At 56.5% G+C, this 16,062-nt stretch overlaps 6 protein-coding genes across 6 annotated transcripts; 3 read left to right on the top strand and 3 right to left on the bottom strand.

The window, feature by feature from the left end:
- The first annotated feature begins 84 nt into the window (after positions 1-84).
- On the top strand, positions 85-1,505 carry J3D65DRAFT_611388 (Ribokinase-like protein). Its single transcript, XM_066798904.1, has 4 exons — positions 85-654; positions 724-765; positions 827-1,030; positions 1,117-1,505. Exons 1-4 carry the CDS (start codon positions 172-174, stop codon positions 1,393-1,395), a joined length of 1,008 nt encoding a protein of 335 aa, XP_066660205.1. The 5' UTR covers positions 85-171; the 3' UTR covers positions 1,396-1,505.
- A 673-nt stretch (positions 1,506-2,178) lies between these two features.
- On the top strand, positions 2,179-4,319 carry J3D65DRAFT_582623 (flavin-containing monooxygenase; the record flags this gene model as incomplete). Its single annotated transcript, XM_066797721.1, has 2 exons — positions 2,179-3,118; positions 3,167-4,319. 2 exons carry the CDS (start codon positions 2,179-2,181, stop codon positions 4,138-4,140), a joined length of 1,914 nt encoding a protein of 637 aa, XP_066660204.1. The 3' UTR covers positions 4,141-4,319.
- Positions 4,260-6,574, bottom strand: J3D65DRAFT_45342 (uncharacterized protein). Its single transcript, XM_066796371.1, has one exon. The coding sequence runs from the start codon at positions 6,314-6,316 to the stop codon at positions 4,379-4,381; it is 1,938 nt and encodes a 645-aa protein (XP_066660203.1). The 5' UTR covers positions 6,317-6,574; the 3' UTR covers positions 4,260-4,378.
- J3D65DRAFT_45345 (tryptophan synthase beta subunit-like PLP-dependent enzyme) lies at positions 6,574-8,079 on the bottom strand. The gene is made up of 2 exons (XM_066796373.1): positions 7,891-8,079; positions 6,574-7,829 (listed from the first exon to the last, which is right to left on the bottom strand). The coding sequence occupies exons 1-2, from the start codon at positions 8,024-8,026 to the stop codon at positions 6,832-6,834; spliced, it is 1,134 nt and encodes a 377-aa protein (XP_066660202.1). The 5' UTR covers positions 8,027-8,079; the 3' UTR covers positions 6,574-6,831.
- Positions 8,080-8,251: 172 nt separating this feature from the next.
- Positions 8,252-12,338, top strand: J3D65DRAFT_611381 (condensin subunit Cnd3). The gene is made up of 4 exons (XM_066798903.1): positions 8,252-8,735; positions 8,787-10,480; positions 10,529-11,213; positions 11,263-12,338. The coding sequence occupies exons 1-4, from the start codon at positions 8,300-8,302 to the stop codon at positions 12,009-12,011; spliced, it is 3,564 nt and encodes a 1,187-aa protein (XP_066660201.1). The 5' UTR covers positions 8,252-8,299; the 3' UTR covers positions 12,012-12,338.
- On the bottom strand, positions 12,229-14,388 carry J3D65DRAFT_611379 (peptidyl-prolyl cis-trans isomerase-like 4). Its single transcript, XM_066798902.1, has 2 exons — positions 13,864-14,388; positions 12,229-13,793 (listed from the first exon to the last, which is right to left on the bottom strand). Exons 1-2 carry the CDS (start codon positions 13,941-13,943, stop codon positions 12,404-12,406), a joined length of 1,470 nt encoding a protein of 489 aa, XP_066660200.1. The 5' UTR covers positions 13,944-14,388; the 3' UTR covers positions 12,229-12,403.
- Positions 14,389-16,062: the final 1,674 nt, after the last annotated feature.

Here is a 16,062-nt window from a genome sequence, read left to right as displayed (position 1 = left end):
CTATTAAACCCAGTGACCAAGACAGCTCGATCCAGAGACATTGAGAGACCCACTCGACGACTCGCATGCAGCCACTGCCCGCAAACCGATGCCTGCTGAGTCATCTACTTGGACAACATCAAAGAACCAATCAGATCTACCAAACAACACGACCGCACAAGACGACCCAGAATGGCCTCGACCAACCCCATCATCGCCATCCTTGGCTCTCTCAATGTCGACCTCGTCACACGCACCCCGCGCATCCCCGCCGCTGGCGAGACACTCCAAGCGTCGTCGTTCAACACGGGACATGGCGGCAAAGGCGCCAACCAAGCGGTAGCTTGCGCGCGGCTGTCGCGTGCATCGCCATCTTCCTCTGCGTCATCATCCTCATCTGCGCAGGTTGACGTGCGCATGATTGGAGCCATTGGCAAAGATGACCCGTTTGGCGGGCCGTTTCTGGCGGCGCTGGAGCGCGACGGGCTCGATGTGGCGCGCGTGCGGCAGCTTGAGGGCCAGAAGACCGGAGTAGCTGTCATCACGGTTGAGGAGAGCACCGGCGAGAATCGCATCATGTTTGTGCCTGGCGCCAATGCTAGTGTGCCGCGTGAGGATCTTTTGGATGGAGACGAGGCCGTGCTGGTCATGCAGTTGGAGGTGCCGAAGGAGGTGGTGAGTATTCTCTTCGTGGTCGAACAGCTTGCTCGTGGTGTGTTTGATAGGCTGACCGAGTGGACGCAGGTTTTCCTGAATTTGGAAGCTGCAAAGAAGAAGGGCATCGATGTGTGTCCTATTGCAGAAATCTTTCCCATTTGGACTAGATTGGCTGATCGCATGGTGATAGGTCATTATCAACCCTGCTCCCGCCATCCCGTTGCCGGACGAAGTCTACGCTGGCCTCGACCATCTCATAGTCAACGAATCCGAGGCCGCACTACTCTCGGGCAGGCCTGCCGAAGAGATCACTCCGGAGTCTGATCTGAGTTCCGTTGCGGCAGAGTTCGTTCGGAAGGGTGTGAGGAACGTCATCATCACGCTAGGTGGTGCTGTAAGTTTTCCTATGCATCTCCTCCCTTCCCCGATTCTTTACCTTCTTTGCTGTGACTTGCGGGACTCGGCACTGACATTTTCAAGGGCGTGTTCTACCAAACAGCGGCAAGACATGAGCAGGGTCAGCCAGGGAATCTGATCTCTGCGAAGAAGGTCAAGGTCGTCGACACCACGGCGGCCGGCGACACTTTTGTCGGCGCTTATGCGGTTGCTGTTGCGAAGAGCAAGGCTTCCCAACATGCAGGCACCCCATTCGACATTGACTCTGCCATTGCCTTGGCCAACGGAGCCGCGGCCTTCACGGTGCAGAAGAATGGTGCGCAGGATGCCATTCCTTGGTTGAACGAGGTAGGCGAGGCGTGAGCGTGAACAAATTATTGACTGGCTCTCACTCTCATGGTTCCTCTGCAAAGCATACACTATAGAGATAGATTGTATGGATACTGGGCAACCCAGGGTTTTACGCATCAGCCAGCATTGCTTGTCATAGAGTTGCCAGCGTTTCCACCACTTACTTCGACACGGCTCTACAGCACAGCACACATTTAAGAAATGCCCGGGAGTTGCGATTCGACAGATAATTCCACAAAAATCACGAGCGTGGAAACTATGGTCGGCATTATCAAGTCCAGAGCGCCGACGATTTCCTAGTCGAGCAATGCTTGCGAAGGACCGAGGCATTGCATCCCGCAACACCAACGGCATATGTCACTCTTCAACCAATCAGTGCCCCCTTTGCATGCAGGGAACCGTTAACCTCAGCGCGATAACGGGTGCTCCCGTAGCCCCATGAGCCTGTCGTGCTTGATCTGTGGAAGTTATGACGCGGCTGGCCTGGCAGGCAAGCTGCCCCTCCACTTGCCGAACCCCGCAAGTCGCTCGGACGTCAGGTCGACTGTTGTCGCAAGAGGTTGGGCTTGCGACGCCAAATCCGAGGACACTGTGGCTCTTCGCTAAAGGGCGCGGGACGGTACCAGGATCATTTCGGGTTCAAAATGCCTGTTACTTATCTAACAGCGCTGCCAACAACAGTAGTTTCCTCTGAATCTGGCACTCCTCAATCAATTGACTCTGGTTACTCTTTTGGGCAACATACTACATTCTGCGCGAACTGGCCCCATTTTATTTAGCCGCTCTCAGGAAATAATGGCTGCTGCAACGACAGACGACACACGGCTGCCGACGTGGCCCAACGTTGCCGTCCCCCTGGACGACTTCGAAGTCGAATTGCCGCCGCCAAACATCCCAGACGACGTGGATCACGAGGCCATCGCAGCCACTGCGATCAAGCACTTCGACTCCCTGAGCGTTTCCGACTTTACCGAGGATGCAAAATGGCGAGATTTGCTCGCGCTGACGGGGAACCTGCGCACATTTTCACAACCCAAGATGATTGATTTGGCTTGGAAAGAGTTGAAGGAAATCCACATGCCGTACAGATTCACGTACACCCCTGGAACCTCACACGTTTTCCGAATGGGTCCGTTTTCGGCGTGGATTGAGGCCAAGTTTACCTTTGCGCTGCCTAAGGGCAAGCATCCGCGGCGGGAATGCTCTGGAATGATTCGACTCGTTATGACAGATGACGAAAATTGGAAGATTTGGATTCTCGTCACCATGCTGGAAAACATTGAGGGATACGGCAACGTGGACATGATGCAGCGACTGCCGGACTCGCAGAGCGCCAGAGAAAGAGCAGAGAGTAGCATTGACTCGGGCAAGGCGGACTTTGACGTCGCGATTGTGGGAGGTGGGCCGTCCGGACTGTCCATCAGCGGTCGACTGAAAGCCCTCGGCGTGTCCAGCGTCATTCTCGACCGCAACGAGGAGATTGGAGGCAACTGGCTGACGCGGTACAAATCGCTCAGCCTGCACACGTCCAAGAAGTCCAGCGAGATGCCGTTCGAGGGCGTCTTTCTCCCCGAAGACCCCTACTTCCTGACCAGCGCGCACATCGCCGCGGGCTACCGGCGCTTCGTCGAGTGGTACGGCCTGGCCTTCTGGACCAGCACTGCCGTCAAGAAGGCCTCCTGGGACGAAGCGTCTTCGACCTGGACCATCGAGCTCCATCGCCTCAAATACTTGCGTCACAACCACGGCAACGCTGCCGCGCTCCCACGAACCCCTATTACAGTGAACATCAAGCACATCCGGGCCCGCCACCTCGTCTTCGCCGTCGGAGGGACAGGACAAATCCCCTTCATTCCGTCCATCCCCAACCGCGAGCTCTTCCGCGGCGACGTCGTGCACTCAGCCCACTACACAGACGCGACGCCCTGGCGCGGCAAACACGGCGTCATCATCGGCAGCGCCAACACAGCGCACGACGTATGCCTCGACATGGCATCCGCCTCGCTATCCTCCATCACCATGGTACAGCGCTCACGCACCCAAGTGCTCCCCCTCGAGCTGCAACGCGGACTCGCCGAGCGCGCCTACGGGCCCAATACCTCCGTCGCAGCCGCCGACCAAGCAACGCAGTCCATCCCGGCACCAGTGCTGCGCGAGACCGTGCTCGTCGGCATGCGCGCGCAGTCGGCGCGTCTCCAAGACTACTACGCCGCCTACGAGAACGTCGGCTTCGCCGCCGACCCCGTCGTCGACCTGATATCGATCCTGATGGAGCGCGGCGGCGGCCACTGGCTGGACGTCGGCGCGTCCAAGCTGCTGTTCGACGGCCGCGTGCGCGTCAAGCGCGGCGCCGTGTCCGGCTTTTCGCCCACGGGCCTGCGCTTCGCCGACGGCAGCGCCCTCGACGCCGACGTCGTCGTGCTCGCGACCGGCTATCTTGGCGACATGAAGGACGTCGCAGCCGGCATTGTGGGACCGCAGACGGCCCGCCGCTTGGATGAGTTTTGGAAGGTGGACTGTGAGGGCGAGTTGAGGGGCATTGCGCGCCCGCATGTTGCCCAGCGTAATGTGTGGTATATGGGCGGTGATATCCGCTTTGCGAGGTACTGGTCGCGCTACATGGCGTTACAGATCAAGGCTGACGTTGAGGGGGTGCCGTTTGTGCCGTACTGGAAGAGGCCCGGGATAGATGGAGAGAGTGTCGTTGAGAGCCACGAGGAGCACGCCGGAGTTGACAGGAGCGGAGCGCTGCTTTGAGAATAGGTAGATTGTGTTTCGTTTGGGTTGTCCTCTGTACTCCTTGTTGGTCTCAAAACGCGGATGCTTTCCCCTGTCCTTTCAGCTTCAGCATGGCAATTTGCGACACAAAAATAATCTTTGGGAAGTTGATCTCAGTTTGACTACACGACGAGAGCATTTCGAGATTGCATCAGGCCAATGCGATGACATTTCTCTTCCCGTCTCTCGCACTTTGACCGCTCCCCCTGAACAAGCCTCATGCCCTCCTCCTCAGCCCACTTGCCCGCTCTTCCCACTCGAATCTGTCCTCCCCTGGAACCGCGCTGATTCTGTCTATGGCGTACTGCATCTCATTCTCCAACCGCCTGCGCTCGTCCGCGCTGACACCATTCCGCGCCGCCCTGCTGCTCGCCCTCCACGCATTAACGTAGCGCGACTCAGCCACCGACAAGCTCTGCATCGCCCTGGCTACGGTACGGTTGAACGATGACAACGACTCGCGGCGCGGTTGTCGCGGGCGATACGGAAGTGTGCGACTGAGGGAGACGGTGTTGGATCGTGACCGCCCCTGAACGGGCGGCGGGTGAATTATCTCAGTGGCGTTGTGATTGCGGCGGTCAAAGGGATTGTTGCGATGGAAGTTGCCACCACGAGCGTTGTGCGGCCGTCTTGGCCATTCCCTCTGGCCATGGCTGTTCGATGTCGTCCTGAAAGCATTCCAGTTGCGCGTACGCGGCATGGACAGTGGGCTGAGGGGTTCAGAGCCGCGGTTGAACTCGATGATGTCTGTTGGTTCGATAAACGCGTCGTGCCGCGCAGCAGCGTCGTCGTAGCGTCCTCGCCGATGTTGGACGGAGACGTTGTTGACGGAGCCGAGCATGTTTGTAGCAGTGTTGGCAGCGTAGTTGTTGACGGCTGCGGCGTTGTTTGTCCAAGTGGACCGCTCTTCAAATGTGCCGTAGTCGTGGTCGTGTAGCCTTCCCGGGCGAGGGGGTGGAAAAGGGGGTTGGCTTTCGATGACGAAGGGCTGGGATTGCGAACGAAAAGATTCCACAGGGAGGGTTTCAGAATGATGCTGTCGCCTTGGATGCCGACGGGTCATCAAAACTGATGGGTCGGTGTGGGTAATGTCTTGGAGTGGAGTTGCGTTTGCGATGTCGTAACTGTTTGGATGATCGTTCGTGTCTTCTGGCGGAGTTGTTTGACCTGTCCGCAAGCGCTCATCAAGCCTACTCGACTGCTGTGCCCCTCTGATCATATTGATTGTCCTTGAGCTTTCCTCCCACTCTTCGTCATCGATCGTATACGCGGAGAGTCGAGCAACCACACGTGCCAATTCGTCAGCGATCTCAACGGTCTCGGATCCGTCAGGAAAAGTTGCCGCCACACATCTGAGATTCAGCATCCGAGCTTGAACATGGAGCGGTCCGTCCAATTCTGCCTGTGGATTCTCTGGTCTGTACCTCAAACTAGAGGAAACAACGGACGTAGGCTGGTTTTCTGTCCGAAATGTCGTCAAGTAAGAATGCAGAATCCGGAGATGGGGACAAACGTCGTCTTCGTGCGAGTGGTAGGGATGTTCGACCTGTCCATTTGGTTGTCGATGCATGAGGGCCTTTCGCACGAGGCGGAAAGCCTCGAATTGATGGGCTAGATGGTCGAGCGAGAGGAAATACAGTTCGACCCGCCCTGGGTTTGTCACACCCATGCGCATGAGGCAATCGATTTGACATCCAGTCAATCGCACTTGACTTAGCGTATCGTCCAGATCCCGCATGATCGAGGCAGGTATCAAGTTTTCCGAGTTAAGTTCCGAAATCAGAGTGCAAAGCCGTGAATATGGGCTCATGGCACGATTGATGCCAGGATAGTCGCCATTCAAGGCCGACGGCCGACGATAGTGGTTGTCCTGTTCCACATCACGGGGACGACTGGGTGGTATGTTTTCCGAAGACGTTCTTGGCCCGCGTGGCCTCGGAGCACCAGCGACCCAGTTTCGGATAACGGAATCTGAAGAGACATTGGAGGGACTGCGACTTGCCAGCAGTGATCGAGTGTATGGCGGAGAGTATGTTCGGTAACGAGAGTTGCCGTGTCGAGTAGTCAAATCCCAATAAAACTGAGTGTTGACGTCGGTCCCGCGAGAAGGACTCCAATTTCTGCGTCGGCTATTTGTGGTAGAGAACATTGGCATATTTGCCAAATGCCGTTAAACGAGCGAGAACCAGTCCGGCGATGTGCTCCTATGGTTTTTGAATGATGGAATATGATTGCTTAATGATTGATGAATGTTGTATAGTCTTGAGGAGCTAGGTGGTGGGAATCCCACAAGTACTGAAGCGCAGCTGATCAGGTTCAGAAGGAGCGTTTGGGTTGATTCTGAATGGAGCATCCATCCTGCTGGAGGTGATTGCCTGCTACTGGCGTCAAATAGGAAGCAGTTAGGCGGAGGTTCTCGGAGGCTCAAGCATAACCGGAAATCGTTGGCGAATTCGAATTCGGTCCAGAACTATGGCCTGTCCAGAGCATGTATCCAAATATACCCAATGATGCAATGAGGACGCGGGTATACGCATACGCCCGCGTTCGGGGGTTGTCGATCACATCAAAATCCATCAGGACAACATGTATACATCATGCTTGGGGCTATTTACAAGATCCAGGCATTCTAACCGTACACATCAGGCCTTCGGGTGATTACGGAGCAGCTCAAGGCAGCACAATGTACTTTTCCAGGTGCTTCGGGATCGCATCCAGGAGGTTCTTCTCGGTCAGCCACTTGCGGGAGAAAAGTCTCTCGGCATATCTGTAAGCGCCATCGCAAAGCATGGTGACAACGGTGTGGCCAGGGCCAAGTTTTTGCGCAGCCTTTTGAGCTGCGACGACATTCAGGCAAGAGCTAGCGCCCAAGTAAAGACCTTCCTCGTCAAGACATCTGTACACCATGAGGATAGTTTCGGCATCGGGAATGTGGAGGGAGTCATCCACGAGGTGAATGTCAGGCTTCAGGTTGTCTGTAATGCGTCCTTGGCCGATTCCTTCGGTGATGGATGAACCAGCCCGCTCGGTGAGCTTTCCGCCGCTTTGGATGTACGAATGCAATACGGAGCCAGGAGGGTCGGCCAAGAAAGCCTTGACCCGGCCATCCGACTTTTCCTTGAGATAGCGGGTGACACCAGCAAACGTTCCCGCAGTACCGGTGGCGCAAGTAAAGGCATCAATCTTCCCGCCAGTTTGGTACCAAATCTCAGGGCCAGTGGTCTCAATGTGGGCCTGACGGTTTGCCGTGTTGTCGAACTGGTTGGTCCAAACGGCATTATCCATAGACTCGGCGTGCCTCTTGGCTTGGTGGTTGTAGTTTTGCGGGTTCTCAAAGGCGACAGCAGGAACAGGGTAGACCTCAGCACCCAGAAGTCTCAGCAAGTCGATTTTGCCCTGCGATTGCGTGTTTGGCATGTAAATGACCAGCTTGTAGCCCTTGGAGCGGCAGACGTGGGCGAGACCAATGCCAGTGTTTCCTGCTGTTCCTTCAACGACTGTTCCGCCTGGCTTCAAAATGCCTTGTCTTTCAGCGTTCTCGACAACGTAGAGCGCGGCGCGGTCTTTGACGGAGCCTCCCGGGTTTTGGAATTCGGCCTTTCCAAGAACTTCACAGCCAGTCTCCTCGGAGAGCTTCTTCAGTCTTATCATGGGGGTCTTTCCAATAGCTACAAGGTCCAAACGTCAGTGACGACTCTTGACAAGCCAGGTTGCGGGGCGAGGCCATACCATCAATGAAGCCCCGTTGAGTGATACCCTGAGCCTTGGAAACGGCAATGGTATACTGGGCGGCTTCAAGGGGCGACAAGCTCTCGGCCGCGCGCCATGCCGTGGCGGCAAACCGCAATGCCTGGGTTCGAAACATGTGGAGTGGTGGTTGCGTTGCGTGACGCACAGAGAACAATGGCCGATGCGGGAACTTTAATGGCCAACGACATTGCGCAACAAGCTCGGTTCTTGGAGATTGGTCGGCGGTATGCGGTGTCAATGCGCTGCGGCGGAGATCCGATAAGATAATCAAGGCCCGGTGTGCACAGACGTAAACAAACACCGCCTTGCGGCAGCACTCCAGTCCACTCGACCCAGTGTCCGCTTCACGACGCGACAAGGCGACGACTTGGACAACGACACCGCCAAAATGCCTGGTCGCGTGGCAGAAAGACGGAGAGCTCGCGCATCCGCTGATCCGGAGTCCGCGAAACCGACTGCACCTCCCCGTCGAACACGAGAGTCGCGGACCGCCCGCGCCTCTGCCAATGCCGTCGACATACCTGATGAGGGAGACTCGACCACTTTGCGCGAGCAGATTTGCAAGGTCTTTGGAGAAGCCCAACGGACGACTGCGACGAATCGCAAACTGGCCGTACAACTTAGAAAGATTCAGGAGGCATGCGCATACGAGCCGGTCAATCCAAAGAAGCAGCAGGCCTTGGACGAGGATTTTGACGTGGACGACTTCAACAATGAGGTGGGAAGATGCCTTATACGGGTTTTGCCTGTGAAGAAGAGCGAGCCCGTGGGAGATCGAATCATCAAATTCATTGGTATCTTTCTCAAGTACGCCAAAGAAAAAGGTAAGCCTACCGCACGCCAGCACAACATTTAGCACTTCTGACGCTTGATAGATGCCGCATTACTCGATGGCGAAGATCTCGAAGAAGAGGAGAACACACCGACTTCCCGCTTGGTGCAACACATCATAACCCAGCTCATCCCCATGCTTCGGGCCCGAGACAAGGTTGTACGATATCGCTCGACTCAGATAATCTCGCACATGATCAACACACTGGATACCCTAGATGACAACTCCTACAACATGGTGAGGGTCAATCTGCTCAAGCGCCTTCACGACAAGGAAGCTGCGGTCCGCATGCAGGCCGTCAAGGGACTTGGCCGGCTGGTTGGCGCCGACGAGGAAGAAGAGGACTCGGACAGTGATGATGAGAGCGGAGGTGGTTTGATGAGAAAGCTGTTGGAAGTTTTGAGGAATGATTCCGCCGCCGAGGTCCGAAGGTCGCTGCTTCTCAATCTCTCCTGGACAGCTGAAACCCTGCCTTTTATTCTCGAACGCGCAAGAGATCTGGACCCTGCCATTCGCAAGGCCTTGTACATTCGTGTGCTTCCATCTCTGGTCGACTTTCGACACCTATCCATGACCCACAGAGAGAAGCTTCTTCGCTGGGGCATCCGCGATCGCGACGACACTGTGCGCAAAGCCACTGCACGTGTCTTTCGTGAACGATGGCTCGAAGACTGCTTGAAGCCGGTTGAGAAAGGCGAAGGCGAGGAGGAACAACAGGTCGTAGAGCCCACCCCGATGGAGGCCCTATTGGAATTGCTCCAGCGCATCCACGTTTCAAACGCCGGCCAACCTGGAGGCATGGCTCACGACGCGATGAGGGAGTTTTGGGATGGTCGTCCAGACTACCGGGACGCCGTCTATTTCGATGCCAGGTTTTGGGAGGAACTGGATCCCCAAAAGGCTTTTATGGCTCGTTCTTTCTGCGACTACTGCCGAAATAGCGGCGACAGCAAGCTCATCAACCTTCTGGACGAGAAACTGCCGGAAATTGCCGATTTCGCTCATCTTATTAGGGGCTACATTACAAAGCTCCTCGAAATGGTCGATCAAGCCCACCAGGTCGACGAAGAAGGCAACCTGGTGGAAGACGAGAATCTTGCAGAGGATACTGTCGACCTGGAGTTCTCAGTCGAACAAATGTTGAATATTGCCTTGACCACGGACTACGCAGACGAATCCGGACGGAGGACAATGTATTCCATCATGCGAGAGACCCTGGCAGATCCACGGTTGCCAGAGGAGATTACAAGGCTCACAATTGAAGTCCTGCGGGCTCTTTGCGGAAAGAATGCGGCGGGCGAGCGCGAATTTTCGAGTCTGGTGTATGAAGCCATCGCCGATGTACAGGATTCCATCCGCGACAGAGAGGCGGAGGAGGAGGAAGAAGCTGGCGGAGATGATGAGAGTGAAAGCTTCCACTCTGCCCGCTCAGTACTAAGCGATGAAGGGTCACCAAAAAAGAAGCGCAAGGCGAAGGTCAAAGCAGCTCCCACAGAGGAAGACGAAGACGACGACGACGAGTCGATTGATCCCGACGCTGTTCGCAAAATCGAAGTCAACCTGCAGTGTCTTCACATTGCGAAATGCACACTTCAGAATGTCCACGGCGACTTGGAATCTAACACCTACCTCGTCGACATGTTGAACAATTTGGTGGTGCCAGCTGTGCGGTCCTACGACGCGCCAGTCAGAGACCGAGGGCTGCTGTGTCTTGGGCTGTACAGTCTCATGAGCAAGGTATGTCACAAAATCCAAAAGAGGACCGCTTGCTAACAGAATGGATAGGAAATTGCCCAGCAAAACATTGTCGCCTTCATCGAATGCTTCAACAAGGGCCACGAAGGCCTGCAAGACAGCGCGATCAAAATTGTCACCGACATTCTGACCACTTTTCCCTCGCTGCTGGCTCCTCCACCCCCGCCAACAGAGGAAGACGCGAGCGAGGTCCCCACCGTGAACCCTCTTCTCAAACCGATTCTCAAAATTTACCTTCGTTCGTTGAAGTCAGAGGCGGAGACAGTCGCAAGGAACGGCGCGATTGGCGCCTGCAAGCTCATGCTCCTCAACACGCTGCGCGAGCCCGAGCTTCTCAAAGCCCTCACTATTACGTACTTCAACCCCGAGACGAAGCAAAACCCTGGCATGCAGCAAGCCTTGACTTACTTCTTGCCCGTGTACTGTCACACGCGCAAGGAGAATGCCGAGCGCATGGCCAGCATTGCGATTCCACTGATCCATGCCATGTCGGTTTTGAAGAATGACTTTGATCAAGACGAGCAGGCTGAGATGGTGACCTTAGTTGTCGCTGGGGCACAGATTGTGGACTGGACTGACCCGCGCAAGCTGGTTGGCGCTGAAGAGTTGACGGGACAAATGCTTGAAGGCGCTCAAAAGATCGATGGACTCGGCGATGCTCATCTGATCCTTGCTGAAGAGATTCTGGAGAAAATCATGACTCCAGGCTATCACAGTAAGTCACTTTTTTGGGTATGCCCCATTCAAGGCTAACCTTTGACTAGGAGACGAAAAGAAGATTTTGACTTCGATGCTGGGCAAGCTGACGGTCCATCCTTTTGCTTCCCCGGAGAAGATTCAAAGTGTTTCCGACCTACTCCAGGAACTACAGGAGGACAACTCCAGGTTTCTGACAGATGTCCCCATGCGAAATGCGGTCGCCAAGTTCGCCGCCGTCGTCGCCAAAATCTCCGCCCCCTCCAGCGAGGAGCTGCCCAACGGCGACGACCACGCCACGCCAGCGGTCCAGGAGCAGCAGCCGGCCGAAGCGCGCGACGACGTGTCAATGGCCGACGGTGACGAGCCGGCAGACGACGACGATGATGACGTCTCCATGGCCGATGCCGCCAGCGACGCCGGCCGCGAGACGTCTGCAGCGCCATCAGAGTCAGCCGCCTCGCGCGCTGGCGACGATGACGATGACATGGACGACGACACGGTGGTCGTGACCCGGGAGCGCGAGATGTCGGTCGAAGACCACATTCAGCAGCAGCTGCAGGAAGAGATGGCGCAGGAGAAGGCCGAGAGCAGCGTCGCGCCGTCGGCGGCCGCATCGGAGCAGGAAGAGAGCGACAACGACACGGTTAAGGCGCCGTCGCCGCCGCCACCCACCCGCGGACGAGGCAGACCACGGGGCGCTAGAGGACGGGGTGCTGCGAGGGGTGCGGCGAGGGGTGCGGCCACGGCTGGAAGGGGCAGGGGACGCGGCAGGCCTAAGAAGAGTGATATTGTCGATGACTTGCTAGACGACTAGGCGCGCTGTGGGACTAGGTATTGCTTTGTGGTATTGGGTTGGTTGGCTGGTCGGCTTGAGGATAGACAGCATGGCCCAGGGGCGGACTGTCATGTTTTCTGGTCTGGAGCATTTGGCGTAGAAGGGTTGGATGGGTGGTGGGCGTCTTCATTTGGGTTGGGGCCCGCAGCGCTCTTTTCGTCTCGCTGTGCATTCACTCGTGATCAATACTTTCATTGCTCGAGTCTAGCTCACTCTTGACTTCATGTTCTCGTGAATCGAGCACCAGTGCAGAGGCCTCCATCTGAGGCCAGAAAGTGGTAGAGACCTTTTGTATTACAAATGTACTTTTTGTGCTGTAGGAGCAGTCTTTTCTGAATGCGTGCCTTGAGAGATATTCCACGCATTCCAGTCTATCGACGGCGATCGTAGTCGCGATCCCGATAATCACGCCGGTATCGATCACGACTGCCGTCCCTCTTGCGATCGCCTCGATAGCGGTCTCTGCTCCTTTCTCTCCTCCGGCCATCCCCATACCTATCACGACTTCTGTCCCTTCTCGGCTCGTCGCGATAATGCCTACCTCCCCGGTGCCTATCAGAATCGGGGCGACGAGGCTCGACATCCCGGCTCCCCTTGCCGCCGCCCCTTGGACTTCTACTGCGGTCCGGCCTCCGGTTGTCGCGGTCATCGACGCTTGAGCTCCTGTCGCGGCGCTTGCGCTGTTGGTCCTTGTCGAAGACGTATCCATACTTTGAGTCGCGATGGCGGTCCGCGGGATCCTGCTCGTTGCGGTACTGCCTCTTCTTTTCCAGGCCCTCGAAGCCGCCGAACCCACCTTGTGCGCGACGGCGCTTGGCATTGGTTGCGTCGCGCCAGACGCCCGACAGCTTGGAGACGCTCTGCGAGAAGTCGACGTGGATGCGATGGTCGTCGATCAGGACGTCTTGCATTTTAAAGTAGGCCTGCTCGCAGTCCTTTTGGTTTTCAAACTCTATGAAGGCATACTGCAAGCTGTCGCCCGTCTGCTTGTCACGAATGACTTCGCAGGAGAGGATCTTGCCAAAACGAGAAAAGATGATTTCAAGGTCTTCGTCTTGCGTGACGGGGTTGAGCTTGCAGACGAAGAGGACGTTCTCCGGGGGGCGCACTTCGGCGAAGGGGAGATCTCCTACCATCTCCAACGTGTAGGCCTGCGCTCTAGCCTCCCGTTCTCGTCGTCGCTTTTCTAGCGTTTCCTGGTCCACATTCTCGTCGAGCTCTTCGTCGTGTGCAATCCGCACCGTCGCGCGCTGCGCCGCCGATGGAGGTGGGCTTTCCGGAGGCTCCACCAGGCCGGGGGGATCTTCGAAGGGGTCGTCCAAAACGATTGTGTGAAGGATACGGATATCCTTGAGTGGTCTTCCCGTCTCATCGATAAATGCCGTGTTGATCTTTTCCAGCGCATCATATCCTTCAACAACTTGACCGAAAATGGCCGACTTGCCATCCAGGTACTCGAGGTTCTCCCCCAGCGTAACGATGAACTGGCTGCCGGCCAATCGCTCGTCAGGATCATTGGCTGCTGGCGCCGTGGCCATGCTCACCGTGCCTCGTTCAGCGTGTTTGAGCTTCGGGTGGAACTCGGGTACAAAGGTCTTTTTGGAGGGGTTGCTAGGGTCCAAGAGACCCCATACGGAGGAGCCGCCATCGCTGTCCTTGGAGCCAGGGCCGATTGGGTCGCCGGTTTGGAAGGAGAAGTCTTTCTGGACGCCGTATACGGGAGCGTAATTGTAGTACTTGAGCTTGCAGAGCTTCAGGAAACTGAGGGCAGGGGCGGGCTTGGTCAGCGGTCAGCCTCGTAATGACAGCAGGGCGGCAGGCAGGGACTCACTTTTCACAGCACCGCGGAGCTTCAGAGACTAGCAAGTCTATCGTGACGTCACCCACAGACGTTTCCAAAAGGACGCTCATGGCGACGTGGACGACGGGCAGGCGTCGGCGTCGGACATGCGACAAACGGCGGGGTTGGGCGTTGAGATTGGCTCAGGAGCGAGAGGTGTGACAAGAGGCACGGCGGACGGTGGCAGTGGCGGGTATCGCTGGCGTGGGCGTGAGGGCGAGGATGCAAGAAGGTCTGAGGCGGTGATGGAGGTTGGTCGGTCCTCTCGGGCCGACGGCGAAGGCACGCCGGGCCGGGCCATCGGCGGAAACCACTCCGAGAAGCTCACCACCACGACCGCTCGTCTCGACCTCTTCCTCTGCTGTTCCTCACTCTCCATCTTCACCTACTGCATGCTCCCCCTTTCGTCAAGGGCCGCCTCCCCGCCCCGCCACTCTGCAGCCTCCGGCCGGCTACATGAGTTATTCAATTGGCCTCCATCCCAGCTCCACTTTGTGTAACGCCTCCTCGCCTCTCCGGCTCTCGTCTTACCATGTGACTTGCTTTTTTCTGCTCTGCATCTGCGTCAAGCAAGCACAGCAGCTTCGCTCGTCCTCACTGTCTCCACAGCTAATGAATTGCTCCGTTGCCGAAACGCCATGTCGACTTCGCTCGGCGGCTGATGCTGCACTTCCAGCACAGCAGGCGCTACTCCGACCCTGGACCTCTTTGCCTCCACCACCTTCTTCGCGTCCATCGTCAGCTTGCGGCTGATGATGTTGCCACCCTGGTAACTCTTCTGTGCTATGGTTGCAGCTTTCCGCTGTCTTAGGCGGCGATCCTTTTTCCCTGCTGCCGCGAAGCCTGCTGTGCATTGCCATCGTCAAGGCTTGAGCGGGCGACGGCACGGCACGCAACCTCATCTCGGGGATCCGCCTGTGTCTCGAAACGGCTTGTCAAACCCCTGGCCTTTGCCAGCAGGCAGGTCAGCGTCTAGTACGTGCATTGCAGGCACATACAGTACTGTACTTCAGCACGGTCCCTCAAGGTCATCTTCGTGCTTTATCTGCGGCCCTTTTCCCATTTCGTCGCCAGTTCCTTCGCATGTCCTCTTCCTTGCTGTGTCAGTCGCTTCATTTTACGCGCGCTGTATGCAAGGCTGTGCTTAGGAGTAGCCATCCTCCAGTCATCTGCATGGTCCCCTGCGAAGACTTCTGCGATTGTTTGGCTTGTCTCACTTCTTGCTGAAAGGTCGTACCACCACCACCTGTCCTGCAACAACTCAGGCCAGAGCCTGAAGTTCTCCGACAGACTGCCGTTGCTAGACCGGCTCACCGATGCCCGGCTCGCGCTTGGCCTAAATCGACACGGAATTGGCTGCGCGTCCCATCTGGACGAAAAGGAAAACTTTTGGCGAGCTCAAGTCCGACGATCCATCCAGGCTCCGATGTCAGCCAGGCTTCTTCGCAGAGCCTGTCGCTACAGGGCTTGGCGATCAAATTGGCACTCTCGTTTGATACGTTCAGTCATACTCCACAACTACGCCGGTTCCCATTCCTGGCCATCAATCGCTCCAAGCATCACCCCGTGTTTCTGTGCTCGATGGAATCGAAAGCGGTCCCAGAGCTGCCCACTTCGTCGCGTGTGCAGTTAATCTTGTGTGATGTTCAACGTGCCTTCTTCGTTGATCTGTCAACGACGCGCAGAAGTACTGACAGGCGATAAATAGTTCCTCAACCTGTGCAGACGGCTGCTGGAAGATTGACTCCCTGCACATTCTGCTGAAACACGCCTGTGTCACAGCAACTGGACAACGCCGCGTAGTGTAAGAACGTTACTGATATGGCCATGCTTAGGGGCCATGATAATCACCAACACTGTTATGGCGGTATCGCCACATTACTCCGTACCATGACATCGTCCATGGCGTCCCGTCCATGGGGCCTCTCACGCAACCTCAGCGAATGAAGCGCTGTGCCACTCTTCATATTGTTTGCTTGTGGGATCGCCTGTCGCCACACGGGTTCCCGCATGAAGGGGGCCCTTATTGGACTCGCTTCTTCCTATGATCATTGCACTGCATCGACCAAGCCCAGGTATTTGGCTGGCTGACCTCTGCACAGTCTGGCGGTCCCGGTCAGCAGCCCCCATTCTGCACTTGACGAATGACTTACGATTCGATGACCGAAGTCCCGCAAAGTCCGCACTTCC

Source organism: Phyllosticta citribraziliensis, assembly GCF_038025025.1.
Source record: "Phyllosticta citribraziliensis strain CPC 17464 chromosome Unknown J3D65scaffold_1, whole genome shotgun sequence".
Lineage (NCBI taxonomy): Eukaryota > Fungi > Ascomycota > Dothideomycetes > Botryosphaeriales > Phyllostictaceae > Phyllosticta > Phyllosticta citribraziliensis.
The sequence above is the reverse complement of the archived record's forward strand: the minus strand, read 5'-3'. Positions and strand labels throughout refer to the sequence as shown.